The sequence below is a fragment of the Thunnus maccoyii genome, chromosome 15 (assembly GCF_910596095.1).
Source record: "Thunnus maccoyii chromosome 15, fThuMac1.1, whole genome shotgun sequence".
In the NCBI taxonomy this organism is placed as follows: Eukaryota; Metazoa; Chordata; class Actinopteri; order Scombriformes; family Scombridae; genus Thunnus; species Thunnus maccoyii.
Window position 1 is genome coordinate 23,414,005 of NC_056547.1, and position 23,516 is coordinate 23,437,520.

Below are 23,516 nucleotides of genomic sequence, written 5' to 3' on the forward strand. Positions count from 1 at the left end.
CACACCCTGCTCAGTTATGTAATGTTTTCCTGGGCTGCTACATGTAATATCAAGTGTAGCAATGAAACAATGTGGAAACATTAAGGTGAAACTTCTTACTTTAATGTCCAGGTGTACTATCCTGGAGTTGTGCAGGTAATGTAAAGCTTCTAAAACGTCCCGTAGGTAGCAGGCCACTTTCTCCTCTGTCAGATTCCCCCAGCTCACAATGTAGTCCAGCAGACGGCCTTGGTCAGCCCTGACATACAAAGTAAAACATCTCAGGGAAGGTTTATCATATCTTATGTGTGTGTGTGTGTGTGTGTGTGCCCAAACTATTCATGTGAATGTTTTTTTTTCAGCCCTGTACTCACATCTCCAGGACCAGAGCGTAGCTGCTGGAGGTTTCATACGTGTCTAACAGGCTGACTATGTGGGGGTGTTGGAGCCTCTGGAGCAGATTGAGTTCCTGAGTCACCCGGTCCCTTCTCATCAGCTTCTTGTTCACCTGTTTCACCGCCACCGAACGTTTGGTGCCCCGGTGGTCACAACGCTTGACAACAGAGAAACGACCCCTGGTGAGAAGAGAGAGGAAAGACACTCAGAGGTCAGTTAGTGTCCTTCTCACAGTTGTTGTTGTTGTCAGATCATTAAAACTTTCATAATGTGAGTTTTTGGTCATTTATATTCAATTCATGTAACTCCCCATAAACAATCTGTGTTGTCTTTTTTTTTTTTTTTACATTTAGCAAGTCAAATTAACTTATTTCAGTGACATTGGGAAGAAAACACTGAATGTCAGATGCTCATTTTTTTTTTTTTTTAACAAAAAGCCAATATTGGTGGAGTAGCAAAGAAAAACATTTATACTGGTTTAAACATGGAGATACTAGTGATTGTTTTACCTGCCCAGTTCAACCACCTCAGTGTAGTGAGACTCAAAGTTGTCCTTCCAGCTCACTCTGATGCCATCAGTGGACACAGCTGAGAAACAGCACAGACAATTACAATTAATGTCACACTTAGTACCAGTATTATCAGATAAACTCTGTGCCAGAAGTGACACTGTAATAATCTGTTTATTATTTGTGCTCTCACCCAACACTCTGAGGCTAGCTGATGACGTAACGCTGCCCAGCTCGTTGGTGGCTACACAAGTGTAAACGCCATCATCGTCAGGCGCTGCGCCGATGATCCGCAGGGTTGCTTCACCCGTATCACTGAAATACACATACAAGGATCGTGTGTTTACATCTGCTCTGATCATTTTTAAAGACTTTCAAGAGCCAGCCTCCTGCTACCAAAAACGCAGCTCAGTCTCCAGGCAGAGTAAACAGTGTTGGCGATTTTTGAATATTTCACAGTTCTAGAAGACATTTTCATGTAGACAATTGTTTTTTTTTGTAACTCCTACAAAGTTACATTTGTGCAGTGATAATGTGACTCTGTTCTCTTACCTGTAGGCGATGCTGAAGTGTCCGTTGTTTGTGAGGTTGCTCTGGTTGGGTCCCTTCCAGGTGACTGTGGCCCGGGGTCGACCACAGACCTTACACCTGAGGGTTACGCTCTCTCCGTTGTCACATGTCACGTCACTCAGAGGGACAAGGAACTCTGGAGGAACTAAAGGGAAGCAAAGGTGAGATGATCTTAACTGAGACCTTCAAAATTCAACAATAACTAGTAAACATTAATGATAAATGGTATGGAAATGCTTTTGTCACAGTATTGTTAATCTGCAAACAAACAGTATTATGCAAAGTGACACTTACCATCATAGATGTAGTTTGGATTTAGAAGCTGCAAAGAAAGAGAAAAGAACATTGGATGATAAGTTGCAAAACTATGACCTAATAGCAGCTCCAGAGTTTGCTGATGTGTTCTGACAAACTCACCTTTACAGAAACTTTATTGGCCAGGCCATCTCTGGACTTCCTGTAACCGTTTTCCAGCTTGGTCTCTTTCTTGGCCTCCTTCTCCTTTTTCTCAGACTTCTTACGGATGCGCAGGGTTGTATGCCAGGAAGACTTCCTACTGGGACAAAAAAATGGCTCAAGTAAATCAAACAGTTTGGCAGATAATTCATGAAAAATATCTGAATAAAACAATAAAATTAATTATTCATGAACTATTTCCAGAGCTCTTACTTGATGGATCCCTCGGGGCAATCAGGGACGATGGCCGAGGTGTGTCCGAGCACAAATCCGGGGATCCAGCCCTCGGCGGCGGGGCCCTGCTCCGTAGCTGCCCTGAACACCAGGAACATGTTTTGCTGGTTGCTGGCCAAGATCTGGACCACCTCGCCCTGAATGACGCTGATCTCATCCTCCTTCACAGCCAGGTAGTCCTGGGTCACCAACATGGTGGATACGCTACTGCTGCTGCTACTTTCACTCTGTGCCAAAGGGAAGAAGCAAGGTCATGCAGAAAACGGTAAGTACAAAGTTGAACTATGGTTCATTGCAGGAAAATGTAAAATCTTAAAAATTATGACTTCACTTTGGCAAGAAATCAACTTTCATAGCAAACTGATTTGAAGTTGCCACTATGATCATATGTCCTTAGAAAAATATGAATCTACTACTTTTGATGAGGAAAAAGCGAGAAAAGTGACAGAAAAGGTCAAAGCAGTAGAGAAGAACCTAGAGGATAAACACTGGGAATAGATGATTGTTTACTGTCCACTTGATACAGTCTTCAGAAAGGATTAGAGTGAAGTGTAAGAGACTAAAAAACAGGATTCATTATTTTCCTCTTGAGGAAAAAAAACAGAACTGGATGAAGAAAGGCAGGTATAAGATGATTTCCATTTCACTCGTCTTTGCTCTCCAGGGAAAGACGAGAGGAGGAACGTTAGGTTGAATGAGAGGATCTGTCAAGTTCGTTTGTAGGCAAACTACAAACGTCGGAGGTTAGTTGCAGGAAAAGTAAATTTCAGCACCACACCATGAAGACAGCAGGAGGTGAAGGACGGCCAAGAGCAAGTCAGGTGTTAGTATAAGCTTTGTTAGAGTTAAGAAATCAAGAGACAGCCTTGATAGCGAATCACGGAAGAGTTGAAAAAGCTCCACTAGAAAAGTTTAGAACCGGAAAACATGTTGGCAAACAGTTGAAACTGTTGCCAGAGACTTAAGTGTCTTCAGAGAAATTGTCTAAGCTAGAGAAGATGATGTTGAAGAGCAGTGAAAGCTGTCAGAGATGCATAGTAGTGGACAGATTAGTAGTGCTGGCTGCAGCAGGACACGAGACAGACAGGACAGACCAGGCCTCCTCTGCCTCGGTGTTAGTCGGAGCAGCACAGGGCAGCAGGTAATAGTCTTACCCCGTTACTCTGGGTGGACTGGATGGACTGCTCGCTGGCCGATGAGCACGTACTCATTCGGTCAGCCTCCTTGCTGTGCGTGGAGTGTCTGTGGGTTTGGCTTTGGCTCCCAGATCCAGAGCCAGTCTGGATCTGGTTTGAGTTCTGACGGACTGGAGCCTCTCCTGCTTCCCCTGGGAAGGTGAATGAGCCAGGCCGGCTGGCTGGAGAGCCCGGCATTGAGCTCCAGAATCCAGACCCCGACTTCTGGCCAGGGCTGGGAGGGGGAGGAGGGAGGACATCCTTGCCAAAAGCGGGAGTGGCCAGGGGGGGCGCCATAGGGGACACGGCTCCAGGCCGTGGTTTGGATGTGGGTGTGGAGGGCAGAGGCCCGACTGTGGCGCGGGGAATAGGGGCTACAGCGCTGGCAGGGGTCTGTGCCTGGTCCTCTGGGGTCTGGATGGGGCGCTTGCCCTGCGGGCTACCCCCTGGAGGGAGCAGGGGAGGAGGGACAGGACGAGGGGACGAACCTGGATCACAAGCGAGCAAAACTCACACCTCAGTCACATCTTTCATTTTGCCAAAGGAGCACATGGTTCACAAACAAAAACAGACATTTCATACCTGACATCTTGTTGGGGCCGTCGGGGTCGGCCCCGGGGTGGTGGCGAAGGGGCTGGGGCAGACGGGAAGGCTGGGGGATCCTGGATGGTCGACGGGAGCCACCCTGGGGCCCTGTAGGGATGGCGCTACCCTGGGTGCTTCCACCAACACCAGGGGGAACACTAGACCCACTGCTGCCTCCAACTGGAGCTCCCATGCTGGGCACACATGACCCACCGCTCGCCCCCACATGGTTCCTCTGATACTCGATTGGTGAGGTCAGAGCTGCGATAAGGAAGAGGAAGAGTGAGAGTGGTCATGTGGCAAAGTGTTCCTTCTGTAAAACATGTCCTCTGTTGTGTGTGTGTCAGCCTACCGTTGAGGAAGTTGCGTTGGCTCTCCAGTATCTGGCTGATCTGAAGGGTCCAGACCTCACGCACCCCTGGGTGGGAGGAGTGAAGCACAAAGGACTCTATGGTGCCGTTCGTTGACCGAGAAGTGAGAGTGAACTTACAGGGATCGCCTTCCACATTCTCCTCCAGACCCAAACAGCTTATCTGAGACACAAGAGAGGGAGGCGTTTGCATTTACTATTTTCTTTCCTTTCCTCAAATGCTTACATCTCCATAATATCAATTTTAAAACCTAAAAGTTCACTACCTAGAAAATAAATGCATGTCTGATAAACCAGATCTTCAAGATAAAAAAAAACGCCAAATAAAATGTGACTTTTAGATTATCCAACCAGATGAGTTTATAAACCTTTGGAAGAATATTTACATGGGTAGATATTTTCTTACTAGTTTTTGTGACTGCTAACTTCTAGATATAAAGTTTGTAACTCACAAGTTGAGTCTCTGTTAGTAGGCTGACGTTTGTCCACACGATGGAGCTGTGAGCCTTTACCTGACAGCTCGGTGGTCTATACACGTACATTAAGTGAATGGATTACTACCACACACTCTAGTCTCACCTTGATGCTGTTTTTGTAGAGGAAGCCAGGCAGGGAGAACCCTTTCTTCTTGTCGAGGGGCTCACTGAAGATGAGCAGCTGCTCAAAGAGGAAGACTCTCCTCTCCTTCATCCGGCCAAGCATACTGCCCTCTGGGTCACACACCATGAATGTATCCTGCAGCAACAGGCGGCCCTGAGCCACGATCTTCCCCTGGAGAGGAAGATGAACAAGAAGATGGGAGATGATAAGAGGTAAAGTTTGAATTAACAGGACAAGGTGTCAAATGAATCGTTACTTTTATTCATTATTATAATTTCTTACATCAAATCCCTGAAGTCGGCCGACATTCATCATATCATTGCACCTTTTTGGCACGATGCACATGACCTCCACCGCTTTCTGTGAGGGTCACAAATGATCAAAGGGTTAATGGGATTGTTGAACATGATTGGCTTGATTTTGAGCCGTATCTCTCGTCTTACCTCCAACTCCATAGACTCCAGCCCAGCCTTTTTAGAGTGTTTCAGGAAATCCTAAAACAGAAAAAAAACCCACTGCGTAAGACAGTATTAACTCAACAGTTTCAGATGTTCAGATCACAAGGGAGGTGTATATAAATAAACAGTAGCTGGAGCTCTGGCACCCCCTGCTGTATTATAACAAACCAACCTTCAGCAGCAGCTGATACTTCATGATCCTTTGGACAGGCTTGATGAGCAAGTCTGTGATCTGCAGTCTGTGGTTGAGCCGCTGCTTCAGGTCCTATAGAGTCAAAGGTCAGAGGTCACTGGAAAGGCTGATAGCTTTAAGGAGGCTTTCAGGAACAGCTGTGTGTCTCATAATGTTTGATTCTCTTAAATAACAGGCCCATACCTCAAAGTAGGTGTCGATGTACTCTGAGACGATGTGCTCTGACTTGGGCTTGTTTTGACAGTACACCACGTACATGTTTAGTCTCCGTTCCTGGACACAAAAAGCGCACACACTATTACAAGATGATCAAATGTATACAAATGTAAAAAAAACTAAGCTGGAATCCAATCGAGGACAAAACCTGTTTGAGAAAGAGTGGTCCCAGTCTGTCAGGGTCCTCCAAACATTTCTCCAACTCCCCGAGGAAGAAACTGAGCAAAAGAGAGACAAGAGGAAGTGAGCCAGTGAATCTGACCGAAGAAAGCTCTGGATTTTCTACATGTGTGTCACGTACTCTTTATGCCAGTCGAAGATTTGGTGGATGTTGCCAAACACGATTTTGTCTTTCCCCTTCATATCATCAGGGACGCCCTCCTCCTTCATCCTGCTCATGTAGCCCTGAAGATCGACACACAAACACCTTGTTAACACAAATTTACAACAGGAAGTACTTTCTATGACTTATAGATGCCAGTAAGGGTGAAAAGTGTTACAGTCCTATTAGGAAAAACAGTCTGCTTGACTTATTGAAAATCAAACTGCTGCTGATAAAGCATCAACTCACCTCCACCACCAGGCCCAGGTCTCTCACATAATCTCTCTCCGTCTCCACCAACTCCAGCAGAATGTAACTACAGCAAAACAAAAAACAGACATGTGACTAAAATTCAAGGGACAGCTACGTCCAAACAAACCAGTGTATGTGTCTGATGGAGATGAAGGAGGTGGACGTACTGTCTCTTCTTGAGGATGCTGGTCCTGCGTTCATCCATCTCTTCAATAGGGGATGAGGAGGAGAGGAGGGAGTTGTCAGAGGGGTTGAAGGAGGGAGAGCTGCTGTCTCCTTGTTCTACTGACAGCGAGCTGGGTCGGTCCTCCAGGGCCTGCAACATGGAAAAGAAGAACAAGAAATAGGCGGTGAACAAATGTGTGTGAAACATGGTGCAAAAAAGGTTAAAGGTTTAACTATGTTTTAAATTGAATTGCTTGCTTTGGCATTTGATCAAGCTACTTCATGTTGGTGATATACAGTATTAAGAGACATTATATTCAATATAAATTCACAACTTTAGCTGATACCATTATCTACATGGAACCAGACAGGTTTTGTTCAAATAAAAGTCATCAGTTCTTAGAAGTTTGTTAATCCCAGTGAGAATGAAAAAACTCACTCTGGTCACTTTCCTTTGCCAGTTTCAAGGAGTATCTTTTTAATGTAACTGTAATCAAGGCCTTTGAAGACAAATTCAAACTCATTGACAGAATACAGCTCAGTATTACAGTTGAAAATAGCTCTGTCGGCTGGGTTACAGAACATCATGGTTAGTATGTTCTTGTTTTCTTCTTTATTTTCCTACCATCTTGCTTTTGACCAGTTCCTCGATGGCGCTCACCAACTCAGCGGCACTGGGCGTCTCTGAACTGGACGGACGGACCGACAGACGAGAAGAGGTCTGCACAAAAATGAAGATATAAGATGGAGGAAAAAATACAAGCATAAAAACCCTACAGTTGAACCCAACATCTAATTCTGCTCTTCAGCTGGTGTGAATACAACTTTTCCACTGTCTTCATACTTTCACTTTTTCTTTAAAGCTTCCTCATCTCTAACACCTAAAATAACTACTTTTTTGTTTTTATATGAAAACTTACAGGCTCATTGAACCCATAAATGATGTGAAATTAAATGTACTTTAATCGTAGTACTCCAACTTACAACAGTCCATAAAGGGATGGCAAAATGAATTGCCTCATATTATCTTATGAACCATTTTTTAAAAAGGTTTTGGTTAAGATAAATTGCAAGATTAGCTTTCGTTGAGCTTTTTCTCGCATTAGTTTTATTATAGGTGAAGGTTATATTTTAGTTGTTTGAGCGAGCAATGATTTTGTGAAAATGTTTGTTAAATGTTCAATGTTTTAATCTGAAGAGATATCCAAAAAGGTTTTTGCACTGGTGAAACCCCAATGTTTGGGTTTAAGTCTCAAGGTTAAAACAAAGTGAGAAGTATATGAAATTTTGGAAACTGTCAATAAAAAGGTAAATACATGAGGCCGGAAGTGGGTGAATGAAATGAAAAAAATGGGGAAAATGGGAAATGTCAGAAATGGTGATGGGGAGGAGGTTAAAAAATAAATAATAGATGTGATGTTTGAGTGAAAGATGTTTTTGTTGTTTTCTGAAGTGATGAAGAACAGCCTTTGAAATAAAGAAAGGATGCTAACAGAGCGAGAATGAAAGAGGCATATGTATGTATATATATATATATAGTTCAGGAGACTCTCACCCTTGCTGTGCTGTGCTTCAAGACTTTCCCCAATTAGGTTTCTGGGTGAGGCTGTGTGCCCTTCTGGCCTCGCCAGCGTTTAGAGATGCCAATTACTCGCATGGGTAATGAGGTTAAACGCACAGAGGGTAAAAGGGAGATGAGGACGAGCGGGCAGGGGTTGGTGAGCGGGGGTAGGGGTCAGGGATGACGTGAACAAGGGGGGGGCTTTTCAAATTTTCACCTCAGTGTGGGGTCAGGTCATATTTAGATTATCATACAGGGATGCCGCAGGTTATTTTAAGGATACTTTTTTCTTTTAAACCTCACTTTAGCCACCATCCTCCTCTCCACTTATTATACATAGACATGCAGGAAAAGGCTTTGGTCCTGTATTAATCTAACAGGCTCAAGTCATTACAAAATTTGCTTTAAAATTTGTATAATTTGGCTCAAATGAGGCGTTACAGCCTTCTGATCTTTACTAATGCAGACATAAAAACTTCCATTGCCCTCAACTTAAGAGTTCAGAGCTACATGCATCCTCTCTACATCTACATTTTTCCTTAAATGTTCTTCCTGATCTGCCAGGCGACAGTCCATTACAGCTGTACGTTGAAGAAATAGGGCAGAAAGTATAAGTCAAAAGAAGAGAAACTAAAAAAAGATGGAAGGAAAATTGCACTAAAGAAATACAGGAATGTTCAAGAGTTAAGAAAAATACAAAAAGTGTAGAGAGTGTAAATTCTGGGGGGACAGATAGGTGCACTTTAAATAGAAGAAGTATAAGTCTAAAAAAGCCAAGGAGAGATTCTAGTTTTACTTCCTTTTAATAATCTGTAGTAAAAATCAAAGAAAAAACGCTTCAGAAATTAGCATTTAAAGCTGAAGAGTACCAAGAGCGGAAAAAAGAGAGAATTGAAGAATTGACTGAGGGAAGAGACAGAGGGGGAAGATCGGGGCATTTCAGATGGAGAGGTATGGAAACTGAGACAAAGCAAAGACAGGACATAAATCAAGGTAATGCTACAGCATGGTGAACAGCAAACGATACAACCAGGAAACAAAACAAAAGAGAAACAGAAATTAGTGTCAGAGAGGTCTCCGCTTTAGTCAAGGAGGAGACTTGGACTGCCTGAAACTTTTCATTGGCTACTGCTTTAGAAGAGAGGGAAGAATATGATGCCACATGCCATAAAATGTTATGCATAACAAAAACTAAGGAGTCACTCAAAAACTGGTCAGGAAATGTCCTTCTTGGGAAAAGTGTGAAATGAGCGAAAATGTAACCTGCACGAAATAGAAATCATAACTGCAATGAGAAGAAAGAACTTGCATAAGAATCTTAATATATCTTGTCAGGCCAGGTCTCTGCTTCTAATACTTATTGTAACAGGTGAGACTTGGTTTTTGGCACCAATTTCACCTGATTATGTACTTTTCAGACATAAAAGCTTTTAAAGCTGTCACTCTTGTTGAGTTTTTGCACATTTTCTGTACCATTCAGCAGAGTAAATTGTCAAATTTCATTCTTGATTTCCACTGTAAAATTTTTAAAAAAGTAAAGTAAAAGTGCACTAAAGCTTCTGAACTAGATCACAGTTCCCCTTCTAGACTAAAATGTAAACTTAAAAGGACCAACAGACTTCCTGCTGTGCAAGAACGTTGTGGTAATTAGACCTAAAATTAGAAAAAAAAAGAGAACTGTGAACCAATCCTATAGTACCAGAAAATGCAAACTCAAAGGGGGTCACTACTACAAATCATTAAGTTTAAAGCAAAATTGATTCTGATTTATAGTGTAGTTGTGTACAGTTTTTGTGTCCCTGCCCCAAATGATAACCTCTCCTTCCAGCATCTCCTCTGCTTCTCCTGTTCATCATCTTTGCCTGTTTGTTCACCTCCATGCCTTTTCTCTGATCGCTTCCTTTTTTCCCTGCTGTGATGCCCTCCATCCCCTCACCTTATCATCCTGTGAGTCTGGCTGCAGCAGGCTGTGCTGCTGGATGGCCATAGGCGGAGGCAGAGGTACAGAGTCGGCGCCCTCCTCGCCCTCCTCCTCCCCGCAGCTCTGCATGCCTGAAGAACTGGACTTGGACAACGTGCCGCTTGACAGGCCCTCGTTACGAACCCTCTGCAACGCACATGAAGTTCAGGTTCAGTCGTAATTCTTTACAGAGCTGTATTGTGTACTACAAAAGTATCATGTATCCACCTCCTCTACGGTCTCATCCTGAGGAGTGGCAGCACTGTCGTCTGAGTCTTTCTGGGATCCCATCGTCATCTCCCCGCTCTTCCTCACATCACGGCTCTTCTTGTGCTTGTGAGCCAGTTTCTTCACGTGGCCGTCTGCCTTGCCGCTGCTGAGCCGGCGTACAGGGCTGGTGAGCCACTTCCGCAGGGTGTTACCTAGAAAATACACCAAAATCACTTTAATGCTGTACAGATTAAATTTTAAAACCACACCGTAGAATAACAGTTTACTTTAACCTGCCTTTTATTTGCATGGCATTTGACAGTTGAGCCTTTTTCATACAGACTTCAGAGTACAGTTCTGCCAGTACTTGCAGGCTTAATGGGATCTTTTTGAATTATAAAGAGTACTAGAACACACTACTCAAGGGGTAGTTTCACCTAACTTCAGTATTACTTAAGTAGGATTAACTTATGTGGAAAACTATGCATGTAAAATTACAAAAGTGACTAATTTGTTGACCTGATCTGTTGTTTCTCGTTGTAATTATGTAAGGTATTTCGAGTTGATGTGGTTGAGAGAATTTTTATGGGATTTTAGAGCAGACACAACAGAGAGCATGACAAAGTAGATCATACCTGGTCGTTTTGGCCCTGGTGAGGTGTGAGAGCCAATACCGTGACCTGGCTGAAGCGTTGCGGACGACCCTGGCATGATGGAGTCATTGCTGCAAACTGACAGAGTGTCTGTAAAACAGAGACGAATGTTATGGTTAAAAAGATTTCACAGCATGGTTGATTACTGTGCATGTTATGTCCTGTAAAGATTTGCTTTTTAACAACTTATTTTACTTTAAATGTACAACGAGCTAAATAATTGATTAATCATCTAAATAAGCATTTTCAGCCCCGGTGCATGAAGTCTCTAAATACAAAGCACACCCTGTCAAAATTCACCTTTCACTTCATAAACTGTACCTTTGTGGTTGAAGATGCCTTCCATCTCCATGGAGGACCGGGAGTGGGCGATGCAGAGCACGGAGCAGGGCACCAGACCCTCCTGGGCGGGGGAGCGGTCTGTGGTCCTGACCAGGCACCAGTCTGGCTTGTCGTGGCAACGCTCCAGAACCTCCACCGTCTGGCCGCGCCGCACTGTCAGCTCGTTGCTGTTGCTGGCCATGAAGTCGTGGATCACCACAGTGAGCTCACAGCCACCAGAGAGCTGAGAGAGAGAAGGAAGGATGTTGGTTTCCATGTACTTTATCAGGTTCAAGATGGAGTGATGCACAGTAATGCCAGATGTGAGACACACTGAACTTTTCCTCTGACTGCAGAAAATCTGCAGTTATGAACTACACCACTGGGTCGTGTGTGTGTGTGTGTGTGTGTGTGTGTGCGTGCGTGCGTGCGTCTCACCTTGTCGCTGTCCAGTGTGTTCTGTGAGGTGCGGGAAGCCAGAGAGATGGTGTCTGGTTGGCTGCTGCCTTCACCCTGACTGTCCAGGTCCTCTCCATCCCTAACACACACACAATCAACAAAATGTGTGTTTTTTATTGTTTTTTCATGAGATAACATAAGTACGTAACGTGAAGATAAACTGTAAGATGTATATTATAAATGTGTTAAAACTAATGTAATGTGCAAATGTGCTGTTACTAGTTTCCTTAATAAATCCCAAGTTGGATTTGTCACAAGTTTACCTTCGGCCCTTGTGGTGCTTTGCTGTGGTTGGTTTGGGAATATGAATGGGCTCTTTGAGAGCCCCTCTCAGGTGAATGGTGCGCTCCTGGATCACCTCCCTGATGTGCTTGATCCAGTCCTGCTTGTTCTCAATGCTGGACGCCTGTTATTGGTCAATGATGAAGGAGGTGCAAGAGGTCAAAGGTTAGAGTTGTCTGGAAATCGAATTTCTTTGGAATTCTTGTTTCACTCTGTGTGTTTCACACAAGTCTGAATTTGCCTCTTGTCATCTCTTATCAAATGTAAATTTACTGGTGAGGGAATTTTTCAGATAAATGTTACTTTATATAAGCCCCCTCCAGCTGTGGACCCCTGGAACAGTGATCCCAACCTTGTTTGTCAGACGTACCTGCACAGCCCTGTCAGATTAACTCAAGTAACCCCTCTTTGACACCACCTGTCATGTTTCAAATGTGGTGGTCAACTGGATGTAATTTAATGTATTTGTTGATAAAACTGGATAGTGCTACAATAATGTTTTCATACAATTGAACTGTCAGTGTCTCGGTCAATTGAGTCAAGTTTGCATTTGGACTACTACCACTTGGAAATGGCAGAAACTGGATGTTTCAACTATTTATAAATTACTTTTAGCTAACTATTTCAACTGATTATCCATTGGGCTCCCTTTACTTAGCCATGTCAGCAATTTATCAATTATACTACTTTTAGCGAACTATTCCATCAGTTAAGGCAATCCATTACTTTTATCTATCCACTTCAATTAGTTTATCATCGATTTTCCATTATCAATGTCTTTTAGCTAGCTATTTCAACAGTCTTCTTTTAGCTAACTATTTAGACCTCTCTGCCTGCTTACCAACTAGTTCTCATGCACCCTTAATTGCAACATGTGGTGTTCAGGTGTCGAAGTAGCCTCTAATTTGTGGATAAATGTCTTTAATCTGTCTACTAATAACTGAAAATGTCATCGATAATTGTAACTTATATAACTGCAGAAGTTACAAGTACAAGTGGTTGGGAATCACTGTCCTTGAATATTCTCAGGCTTTCAGCCCCCCCGGCTATAGCAATGGGATAAAGTGTGTTTCTGCTATGGATCACATGTATTGCTTTTACCCACCCACAGTATTGTAAAGCTATTGTTCAAGAAGAACGAGGATAAGAAGTGCTAAGAGTTTCAGACTTGTGAGAAGTGGCTGAGGGCTGTGTTGTGGGATATTCTGTACTCACCATCGCTCCATGTTTGGATCCCTGACTTAGCTTTGAATTTAAAATATAAAATAGAGAATTTCACTGGTTTGGTTTTAGAAGATTAACAGGACATTTTTTTATGCTGACAAAATGGTTTGACATGATAAAAACGTACAACACTGATAATGTACCTTGACAGTGTAGCCCAATTACATGTGTAGCAGACTGTAATGGATGGTGTCTGTGTGTGTGCGTGTGAGCATGTGTAGTTAGTAATGAGACACACTTTATTTACAATGCACATACCACATGACTGCTTCTCAGCGGTTAGTTTAGTAGTCGACATGTATGGATAGAGTTGTAATGCTCAGAATTAAATGTGTTAGGATTTTGGCTTCATGCTGTTCCAACGACTGACACAAATTTTAATCCGTGAGGATGTTTAAAAATGGGGGTTTGAAAAATTTACAATGAAAACTAAAATTTATGCATTGTCTTAGTCCTATAATGGCGGTTAAATCATTAAAAAGCAGATTTTTCTGGTAGAGAAAGATGGCTACTCATCTCTTTGATTAAAGTGGCACACAGCCAGTATGGGGGATTGTGGGCGTTCAGGAGTTGAATCAGTGTCAGCAGCGTTGGTGGAAGCATGTCAGCCCACAGAGAGAATTAGAGATACAAACATCCACAGAAAACACAGCCCCAGATATACAGATGTGCCTGTGTTTGTTAACAGATAGAACAAAGCAGGACCTAACCCGAGGACAGAGGCTGGCAGAAGAGAGACTGACAGAAGACAGAAGGAGAAAAGAGAAAGCAACAAGACTAAAGAGGAAACTGTGACTACAGAAAGCTTCTCGGCCACCTTGAAGCTGCTCATGCAATCAAACAAGACATCAGAGAGTAACAGGAAAGACTTGAATATGAAAAGAAAGGTAAGAGAGGCGAGAGAAAACTGGGTTAGCCCGATATAGAGATTTTCCGACACACTGGCCCAGTACTGGCCTTTTAAAACAAAATCAGATATTGGTTTGTTAGTGACATCCTCCACACCAATATGAAAGTTTAAGTATTTACTGAGTTAGACGAGTTTTTGGGGCTATGAGAATAACATTTTAGGGCAAACATTAACTACTTGTAATGTTTTATTATATAAATAGTCATGTTTTTCATGTTTGTGCTGGCCTTTGAAAACTCATATCGGTCAAACCATAAAGGGTATTTATAGAAGGAATAGAGAGGAAGAGAGTTTTACCTTGAGCACAATCTTGTTGTCTGAAGTTGGGGTGCGTCCCACCCAAAGAGCAAACTTACAGGCGTCTCCCTCAACATGCTCTGTCACCCCTAACTCTGATGTCTGGGGAGAGAATATAGAAATGACATGAGAAAGCCTTTAGTAATGTCATTAAAAGTCAACAATGTCACACTCCAAATACGGTTTGACGTGTTGAAACAGTAGAGACTTGAGACTGTCTCAAGTGTTGATTCAAGTAGGGTAATTAGATTTACTTGTATTTTGTAAAACATGGTAACAACTATAACCAGTAGAGGATATCAGCACTGCAGTTAAAGATAAGAGACACTGAGAAATATTAAAAAAGCTAATTGTGTCATCTGCCAATAAAAACCTGATTGGATCTTTAATCTTAATTCAGTTAGTCAAGCAAAGACGAACATCTGATCAAAACCTCCAAACATAGACACGAAAGAAATTTCCACCAAGATCGACTTACAAAGAGTTTGCTCTTGTAGATGTATTTGCTCCTGCCGTTTGAGTCCTTGACCTCCTTGCTGAAGACAAGAGACATCTCGAAGAGGAAGAGGTGACGCTCTCGACCCTTACGGATCAGAGTCTTTGGATCCCACACCTGGAAGGACTCCTGGAGGATCAGCTCGCCCTGTGACTCAATGTTTTCATCAAAACCTGGGGGAAGGAGGGGAATATTAGCACCCCAGTTCTTAAAAATCTCCTTGTTGTCTGATCCGGGGGGAGTTGTAAATTGATAGAATGGTAAGCTCAAAAATATCGTTTGCAGTAAAAGATCACAGAAACATAAATAAGATTTCACAATGACTAATATGTGTGTGAGTGTTAATCACCTTCCAGCATAGAAAGGTGCATGGCATCGTTGGCTTTCTTGGGAACACTGAGCATCACCTCCAGGCCGTCCTTGATCTCCCCTTTACCTTCTTCGCAGCATGTCAGCAGCTCCTGAAAAGGTACAAACACCCACAGAAACCATGAAGACAAGAAACCATGGAAACGGCCACCACAGCAGTGAGATTCGTGTACGGTGGTTTACCTTTAGCAGGAGCTGATACTTAGTGATTCTCTGCACAGGCTTGATCAGGTAGGAAGAGATTGAGTTGGCCAGTCGATGCCTCTGTTGAATTTCCTGTTAACACCGACAGAGAGAAGTACAGTGTTGTGATTGGAAGCAAAAGACGATCCGATTTCATTTTAACAGTCAAAAACGTTACTAACATCAAAGTAGTTCCCAGCATGCTCCAGGATGAGCTGAGTGGAGTCGGGTTTGTTCTTACAGTAGTTCACGTACATCTGGAACTTATCAGCCTAGGAGAAGAGAAAAACACATGACAGTCTTTAATGGTTATGATTGTAATGTGGATGATGATGAAAACTGACAGTGATGAAGAGATTAAGCAGGTTTTAAAACCTACTAGCCACAAGCTCAACATGCCAAATATTTATTTTAAAATATGTATCTAACTTTCTGTTTTACGCAAGATACAAATGCTGGTGAACAAATGATACATACCCATGTGACAAAACAATGCCCAACATCCTCTGGTAGCTGCTCATATTTCTCCAGCTCTTTGAGGAAGATACTGACGAAGCAGGAAAAAGATTTGTTTTAACATGCTTGCAAGTCTACCTTAAAACTTCAGTCTCTCTGTGATTACCCATAATGCTAAAGACGTGTGTGTTTCAGTAAAATGGTATTGCTTGTGCTTACTTATGGTGGAATTCATAAAGGTCCTGCATGTTTCCGAAGATGATGTGTTCCTTATTGATGATTCCTGGAGGAATCTCCTCCACTCCACTCGTCATCTCCCACAGGTACGTCTGCATGTGCAGGAGAAGACGAGATGAAGAGACAAAGCCAACAATATCATTCAACAGGGTTCTGATACAAATTTACAAGCTGTTGCACAACTCTGGCGTGAAACAGGTCGACAGCGGTGCGTTGTGATGCTGAACTTACATCCATGCACTCCCGTAGGTCTCGCACGTAGGCTTTTTCTGTCTGAATCAGCTCAGCCATGATGAACCTAGACACACACAAAGACACACACACACACAAAAATAGCAATTGTCATACTGTCCTCATCCAACGAATGATAAATCACCATGCCAATAGCTCCCTTTCAGCCTGTCTGCTTCATCCATTTACACTAATGAATAATGAAAGAGTTACGGGCCATAAAACATGGTCATAAACCAGCCATGAATGACTGAAATAATGCTCATGATTTGTGCTGCTCATATAAAATGACGCAGTCTCCTTTTCCTGTGTAATACATGTAGATTCATTTGTTTTCTGGTGGAGCCTGACTGTTGTGTCTGCAGTTCTTGTGCTGGCACAGCAAAGCAGAGGCTGAGCAGGAAACTTAAATCACGCAAAACCCATTACGTATGCGCATTTACATTTATCTCACCCCTTATTCCGAACCACTTATAACAATTGGACAAAAAGGGATTCAGTGTTGACATTGCTGTTGACAGAAGACACTGACTGGTGCAGTGATTAAACCAGTGACCTTCGTATAATCAACCATCTCAGTAGCCACTAGGCTGCTCTGCTGCATCTATGTTTAAATTTTGGGCACTGAGCCAATAATTTAATTACACATGCTTTGCAGTGATAAAAAAAAAAATCCAGCAGGAGGAAAATGCCATGAAAACGCTGACTTGCAGCTATTTCTTTAGTTTGTAGGCATTGCACATGTTGTTAAGAAGTGGAGCGAGACAGGTTAAATGCTTTTCATTATCTGTTAAATTATTCTAAACTAGCAAGTCTTCAAATGTTCGAATAAAGCTGTTCTTTATCTGTTAATCTGTTCTGAACAATTGTCTCCAGTACAAATGCCGTCTGGGTGGCACAACAGGAGGAAGCGACGTACTCCTTTCTGCGCGCTGATTTGCGTTTCTCCTCGTTGAGTTCATGGGCAGCATCCCTCAGCTTGACCTCTGAGCCTGGAGCTGTGGCTGGAATGATGTCCAACTGCAGATCTTTACTCTGACAGACAGAGAGGAAGAGTTAAACAATTAATAAAAAACAAACAAACTAATGAAAATATGATTGATTTTCTACACCTGTAATCTCCTATTTTGGTGCATCCTCATCCGCACGAACACTTACTGCTCTGTTAGAGTCGGAGGAGATGCCCAATGCTTTCTCCAGGCTGCAGCGGTACTTGTCCATTCGCAGGGAAAAGTCCCGGTAGCGTTTGTCCACAGCTGTCACCCATTTTTTGATCTCCCCAGCATGACTGTGGCCTTTATCACAGAAGCCGTCAGCCAGCTGGATCAGCAGCTTCACACGCTCCTTGGTTTGCTGAGGAAGAGGGAAAAGACAGTGTCACATGGACGCACACATTGACATACTCGAGTGAGTGAGAATGTGCGTGTGCGAGATGCCAACCTTGGCTGTGATGTGGAAGTCCTCATGCTCCTTCAACAGCTCCTGTGTGTGATGGATACTCGAGCCAGTAGAGGTGTGTGTGGACAGGTAAAACTCCCCGGTGTCATGAATCCACTCCAGAGCCTGAAAACACACAAACACACCCAACAGGATACAGTTATTGTCAGATTACGTGACAACAGAGAGCAGCATATGACTGTGTGATGCCTGTTTTGACCCGAAATGAACTGTGTGCTTATATGTGTGTCTTTTACCTGTTTGGCGCTGCGTTCAAACACCACATACTGCTGACACTGGTCCAGTCGCCGTTTCCTCATGGTCCAGAAGTGGAGAACACGATTCTCTCTCTGCAGCAGCTCATTGAGGATGTCTAGACACAACATAACATTCAGGGATTCATCAGTCAAACACCTTAATCAGTACTACATACTGGCAATACATAACAAGAACCCAGATTTGTTTAAGTACTTCTCTGCCTCTGGACAGAGTGGAAGTTCTCTCATAACTGTAACTTTCAGTTTTTGAAGTCTGCAATTTCCTTAAACATGTTTTTGCTCATTTATTGTGCGTTGCTATCTCATTCAGCCATTACATAGGGTGCTAATGTTCAGTCATTTATTTCTTTTTGATTTTCTGAACAAGTACCTTGCTTGAACTCTCTTTAGTACCATTCATATGTATTGGTTTTACGGTATATGTCTCCTGATCAGCAGTTTGCAACCTATTTCGTCAGACGTACCTCCACAGCCCTGTCAGAAGAACTCAAGTACTCCCTCTTCAACACCACCTGTCATTTTTCAAATGTGTTCATTTGAACTGATTTTTAACTTGATGTAACTATTTGAACCATTTATCCATTAGACAATTTTTAGCTAACTATTCCAACCATTTAGGCTATCCATTACTTTAAGCTAACTGTTTGAACCATTTATCCATTACTTTTAGCAAATTATTTAGACCTCTCTGCTTTCCTTCTAACTAGTTTTGAAGTACTCTGCTCTGAAGCACAACACACAGTATTCAGGTGTCACAGTTGATTCAATACTCAGTTCTTTTTTTTTTTTTTTTAAGTCAAATTGTAATTTCTATTTTTGCAGTTGAGCTACTCCACAATCTCTCCACCTCCCCCCCGACAACTGCAGAAGTACCCCTTGGGGTACAAGCACCTCTGTTGGGGAATCACTGCTTTCGATAATGTTCAGTGTACTTTCTGATACTCACTTTTAACCTGCTGCTCCGGTGCTTTGACGTGGCTCAGCATCCCGGGCATGTTGACGCTGTTCCTGTGCATGTACTTGAGGAAGACGTCTGCGTTTCTTCGGGCCAGAGTGCATGCCTGATTAAAAGATACATACACAAATGCTGACATCAGAGATGTAACTTAAGAGAATATTTGGGGTCAGTTCTGATGTTGTTCTGTGTGTTACCTTGAGGAAGGCCTCCTTCTGCTCCAGGTGTTTGCTGATCATGGGCATGACGTGGTCCGTTTCACAGTTGGGTCCCAGTTTGTCAGCTCCTCCGCACCAGTCCTCCTCTCTCTTATACTCCTGCTCCAGGCTTTCTAACACACTGCAGACCTGCAGGGAGAAAAACACTTAGTCTACCGTCTGGGAAAAGACTCAAATTTTTTGTGAAACATGTAATGTAAAGGTAACCTCCGCAGTGTCTCCCACCTGTTCAGAAGTCTTATAGAAGGCCACAGAGGCGTTGACCAGCTTGAGTCTATCCTCCATCTTCAGCATTAGCTGCTGCCAGTGGGACGCTACGCTCTCGGCACAGTCTCTGATCAGGTCCATGTCATAGTGGTTGGCCTGGAGCAGAGCCTCCGCCTTCTGCTGAACCTGCAGGGCACTCTGGTGGGTTTTCTGCAGAGAGGAAGTAGAGGCAGAGAATTAACAAAATGTATGAGCAGTTAATGGCATGACATCACAGTTCAGGCTTGCTTAGTGCCTGGAGATAGAAAGATACATCTGATAACGTGTTCTTGTAATAAGAAACCATAATGGACAGAAACTGATACAATAAACAAACATGGTCTAACCTCAATGGCGTGTTGAAACTGTTCATGTTCTCTCTGCAGTTGTTCAGCTTCCTGCAGGGAGCTGGCTGTGATTAGACCAGCATTTAGCATTGACTCGCCATTACGAATCCAACCCAGAACCTGTAAAAACAGAACAAAGGAAAGCTGTCACCAACTGTTGCAAATCCAAGGTTTTACAACCTAAATCATATATAATTTATTTTAACCTTTTTAACTTCAAAGGAGTCACAGATATCATGGTGTAGTTGTGATTTCTTGGCCTGAAGATGGCGCCAACCATCACAATTAAAAGGTATGCGACTGTGTGTCCTACCTGTTTGACTTCGGCCTGCAGGTGTCTCAGCTGGACGCACTGCTCCAGGTGCCTGCGGTGCTGCTCAGCTGCCACGTCGAGCTCTTGCTGCTTCTCATGGAGGAACTCCAGCAGGTCCTGAACCCGCGTGGCCATGTCGACGTCCCGGTCACACAGCAGCTCAACACCTGGAAGGAGGACATACATCACATTAGCTCTGGATGTATTAGCTCTACTGTAGACCTTATCTTTACCAGCTGGAGTTCTGTCAAACCCCCATTAAGTGTTATGAATCATGATGGTAGCGTGATTGTACAGTGATCATGTGCCTGCTTGCCACAACTTGCCCATTAACTTCAAATACTTTCATTAACACCCTGAAGATCTTAATTTGTATGCATTTTATCACGCTTATTTACCACTTTTAAAGACTGCTCTATGAATAATGTAACCAGTATGCTCCAATACACGTGATGTGATGTAACCATTCCTTGTGCGGTTTTAGAGAACACCTATTAGCATGTGAGATCACAGGTGAGTTATTATGGTTAGTGAGTGGGTGCCTCTCATCACAAACGCTGACCGAATCTGACCTGCAACACCTACACGGTATCAATATTAAACTAATGTTGCCAACACAGAAACGCTGTGTGGCAACAGTGAACATCGGCTTCAGTCCTGATTTAACCCTCAGCTGGATGATGAGTGGTGTCTGATGTGGCAGCCAGGTGACAGTCAAACATCTCTTCACTCGTACTTCACAGCATTTGAGATGTAAGAGCTCATAAAAGCAGTATCACAGAAGGGCAGATGATTAATGCTGAAGTATTTCAGAAAAGTGAAGACTTTAAGACATTTTGATGCCTGGAAACTTTTAAAAATGTAAAAAACAAGGACAGGAAGCTAGAAAGCTAATCACAGAAAGCATAAATGGATAGTGTAAGTACATGAACACAAGTGATTGTTAATACTATTTGCAGATCTAAATTTTCACACATTTAACATACATTTATTTCTTCTTTTTAAGACTTGTGGACACTCTGGATGGCATGTTTCCACTGTATCCTGTAACTGACTGCATATAGAGTTTGGGGAGTGTACTCACCGGAGGCCTGGACTTCGTTGACGTACTGCAGCAGCTCCTGCCCCTGATGGATGACATCGAAGGTGAGGTTGTTCATGGTCAGGGCCTTGTCAGCGTGGTGCTGCAGCCTCTGCTCGGCCAGCGTCAGGTCCTCCGTGTCAAAATCATTCATCTGACCTGTCAGCTCCTCGTTCCACGACTCCAGGTCAGAGATGATCTGAGGTAGGACGACATGATTCAATTTTTTCATTTTTTAACTACTGACAGAAAGACATACAATCTGTTTTTTAAATAATGTGTGTTGTGGTATCACTGATAAGTTAAGCTTTTTTGGGGAGAAAAATTCATGGTGTGATTGTCAGAAGTTGCGGATGCAGCAGTAGTGCACAAGCACAAGTGACTCTGAGCGGAAGACTTTATATTTTCTTGTGGCTTTATGACCTTGCAGACATTTATTATTTGCTACCAGCTAGCTCAGGGAAGATAATTGGTGCTGTATTTCAAAACACTTCAAAAAGTTTCACTTTAACAAACACTCCTACAGCACATACAACACACACACACACACACACACACACACACACACACACACACACACACACACACACACACACACACACACACACACACACACACACACACACACACACACACTCCCCGTCCTCCCGAGCAGACTCACGTCAATGGCGTCCCTCTCGAAGATGCGGAGCTGGAGGAAGAGCTCCAGTTTGATCTTCCTCTCCTGGAAGAGCTCCTCCATCTGGGCCTGGGCCTCGTCCAGCTGCTGCAGGACGCTCTCAATGTGGTTGATGGAGCTGTTGTGGGGCGTCTTGTTGCTGGAGATGGCCGAATCCCTGGCAAGGAAACACACAATTAAGCAATAAGCCATGAGAGGCAGTGCTGTGCACTTTAAAAAACAGCTATAAAGACACTGACCGGCATGATGCCAAGCGGATTTAGCTGCTCTAAAAACTGCTGCATAGCACAGCCTGCAGTGGCTTATTCAGCTATAATATATCAAACCAGAAGCCTGAAAAAGGAGTGCTAATTCTTAATTTAATTTAAACTGTGAAAAGATCTTTTTTATTTCCTTTGGTGTTTCTTAGTTTTTTAAGTGAAGTACTTACGTGGACCACAGAGCATCAAGAGTTAAAAGTGAGTGAGGAAGTTAACCTGGTCGTACTGATTCTGATTCATCAGTCTGACAGATGCACACATGCATGATGCATGAACACAGAGACACTAGTGAGCTTACAGGAGGCAAGATATGAGTAAGCAAAGACACTGGAGGTCAGACGGATTGTGATTGGCTTCAGGTTGATTAATCAGCGTGACAGATGCACTCCCACACTCAAATGTACATTCGTGAACGCACGTGTGCACACATCCAGTGCGGTCTCTCACACAAACACTAGCAAAAGGTGTACAGAGTTACAGTTGCCTCTCGGGGGAGACTGCCACACAATTAGACATGTGCTTATAAAAGCAGAATTATGTAAGAATACACTGTGGAGCCAATACACCAGGGAGAGAAGAATGAAGAGAAAGAAAGAGAGAAAAAAAACAGAGAAAGAGAGAAAAAAGGGGGTGGATGAAAAGAGAGAAAGAAGAGGAACATCCTCGGTATAAAAATAGAGCTGGAGAATGAGGGTCAACTGCATCCACCTCTCTAACACCTCCTTCCATCCTCTCATCTTCATCTATTTGGTTTTCATGCATCTTGTTACTGTATTCTAGTCCGGACAGACATAATTCGCAAGCTGTCCATGCCTGGAATAACCCCACCAAACCTCTAATAAGAGAAAGACTAGAAGAGGACAATTATGTAAGTAGACTTCAACATTTTTACTGTAACTAATTGGCTAGGAGAGTTACTGCATCGTTGTTGTGTACTATTTTGTTGTATATCATTGCTGCTGCTTTCTTTCTTAAAATAATAAAAAGGAAGTTGGTGTCAGTCTGTAGGTTTTACACCATCTCCCTCCCCCACCAGGTTCAACTGATTTTTATGCATAAGACTGCACTCAAATTCAGACTAGAACTGACATTTAGTTTGGTTTCAGATCACTTTCAGACAAGGTTTACTATTTTTGGTTTTGATTCCTTTTTCCAAATGTACTCATTTTAGTTTCAGCTTGAGATTTTTGGTTCACACTTATACATAAAAGGAGAATGTGTCTGTAGTGGACGTGGTTGTGTCTATATATACACCGTATAGGTAATGAATTACAATGAGAGCTTCATTAAAAGTTTAAAATAAGTGGACGTGGCATTGAGTCACTCTTCATCTGTCTTTTACAGAACAGCTGGAGGTATCATATGAGCATGTT

At 42.9% G+C, this 23,516-nt stretch overlaps 1 protein-coding gene and 1 long non-coding RNA gene across 6 annotated transcripts in view; one reads left to right on the top strand and one right to left on the bottom strand.

The window, feature by feature from the left end:
• Window positions 1-23,516, bottom strand: part of LOC121913694 (triple functional domain protein) — a 72,121-nt gene that overhangs the window by 2,343 nt on the left and 46,262 nt on the right. The window contains exons 16-62 of one of the 4 annotated variants that reach the window (XM_042436449.1): window positions 21,866-22,040; window positions 21,208-21,403; window positions 20,124-20,290; window positions 19,811-19,930; window positions 19,443-19,634; window positions 19,197-19,346; window positions 18,991-19,105; window positions 18,024-18,139; window positions 17,770-17,892; window positions 17,488-17,682; window positions 17,249-17,364; window positions 16,330-16,396; window positions 16,081-16,190; window positions 15,883-15,952; window positions 15,588-15,677; window positions 15,406-15,498; window positions 15,203-15,314; window positions 14,836-15,026; window positions 14,358-14,459; window positions 13,142-13,171; window positions 11,908-12,050; window positions 11,624-11,723; window positions 11,186-11,429; window positions 10,847-10,954; window positions 10,230-10,423; window positions 9,978-10,148; window positions 7,106-7,201; window positions 6,483-6,631; window positions 6,313-6,379; window positions 6,043-6,146; window positions 5,890-5,959; window positions 5,709-5,798; window positions 5,505-5,597; window positions 5,318-5,368; window positions 5,157-5,234; window positions 4,854-5,045; window positions 4,257-4,437; window positions 3,902-4,165; window positions 3,299-3,807; window positions 2,124-2,371; window positions 1,872-2,007; window positions 1,749-1,776; window positions 1,437-1,599; window positions 1,078-1,199; window positions 885-963; window positions 354-554; window positions 100-238 (exon numbers count right to left, since the gene is read on the bottom strand). In XM_042436449.1, coding sequence (XP_042292383.1) covers window positions 100-238; window positions 354-554; window positions 885-963; window positions 1,078-1,199; window positions 1,437-1,599; window positions 1,749-1,776; window positions 1,872-2,007; window positions 2,124-2,371; window positions 3,299-3,807; window positions 3,902-4,165; window positions 4,257-4,437; window positions 4,854-5,045; window positions 5,157-5,234; window positions 5,318-5,368; window positions 5,505-5,597; window positions 5,709-5,798; window positions 5,890-5,959; window positions 6,043-6,146; window positions 6,313-6,379; window positions 6,483-6,631; window positions 7,106-7,201; window positions 9,978-10,148; window positions 10,230-10,423; window positions 10,847-10,954; window positions 11,186-11,429; window positions 11,624-11,723; window positions 11,908-12,050; window positions 13,142-13,171; window positions 14,358-14,459; window positions 14,836-15,026; window positions 15,203-15,314; window positions 15,406-15,498; window positions 15,588-15,677; window positions 15,883-15,952; window positions 16,081-16,190; window positions 16,330-16,396; window positions 17,249-17,364; window positions 17,488-17,682; window positions 17,770-17,892; window positions 18,024-18,139; window positions 18,991-19,105; window positions 19,197-19,346; window positions 19,443-19,634; window positions 19,811-19,930; window positions 20,124-20,290; window positions 21,208-21,403; window positions 21,866-22,040 — 6,550 coding nt within the window. Of the gene's footprint in view, window positions 1-99; window positions 239-353; window positions 555-884; window positions 964-1,077; window positions 1,200-1,436; window positions 1,600-1,748; window positions 1,777-1,871; window positions 2,011-2,123; window positions 2,372-3,298; window positions 3,808-3,901; window positions 4,166-4,256; window positions 4,438-4,853; window positions 5,046-5,156; window positions 5,235-5,317; window positions 5,369-5,504; window positions 5,598-5,708; window positions 5,799-5,889; window positions 5,960-6,042; window positions 6,147-6,312; window positions 6,380-6,482; window positions 6,632-7,105; window positions 7,202-9,977; window positions 10,149-10,229; window positions 10,424-10,846; window positions 10,955-11,185; window positions 11,430-11,623; window positions 11,724-11,907; window positions 12,051-13,141; window positions 13,172-14,357; window positions 14,460-14,835; window positions 15,027-15,202; window positions 15,315-15,405; window positions 15,499-15,587; window positions 15,678-15,882; window positions 15,953-16,080; window positions 16,191-16,329; window positions 16,397-17,248; window positions 17,365-17,487; window positions 17,683-17,769; window positions 17,893-18,023; window positions 18,140-18,990; window positions 19,106-19,196; window positions 19,347-19,442; window positions 19,635-19,810; window positions 19,931-20,123; window positions 20,291-21,207; window positions 21,404-21,865; window positions 22,041-23,516 lie in introns of all 4 variants that reach the window. The other 3 variants (XM_042436448.1, XM_042436451.1, XM_042436450.1) reach the window with 3 other exon arrangements.
• On the top strand, window positions 470-4,959 carry LOC121913696. 2 transcript variants are annotated; one of them, XR_006100348.1, is made up of 4 exons: window positions 470-586; window positions 1,497-1,615; window positions 2,314-2,409; window positions 4,873-4,959. It is a non-coding gene; the product is annotated as an uncharacterized LOC121913696 (long non-coding RNA). The 2 variants fall into 2 exon arrangements; XR_006100347.1 differs by lacking the exon at window positions 4,873-4,959 and adding an exon at window positions 4,252-4,339.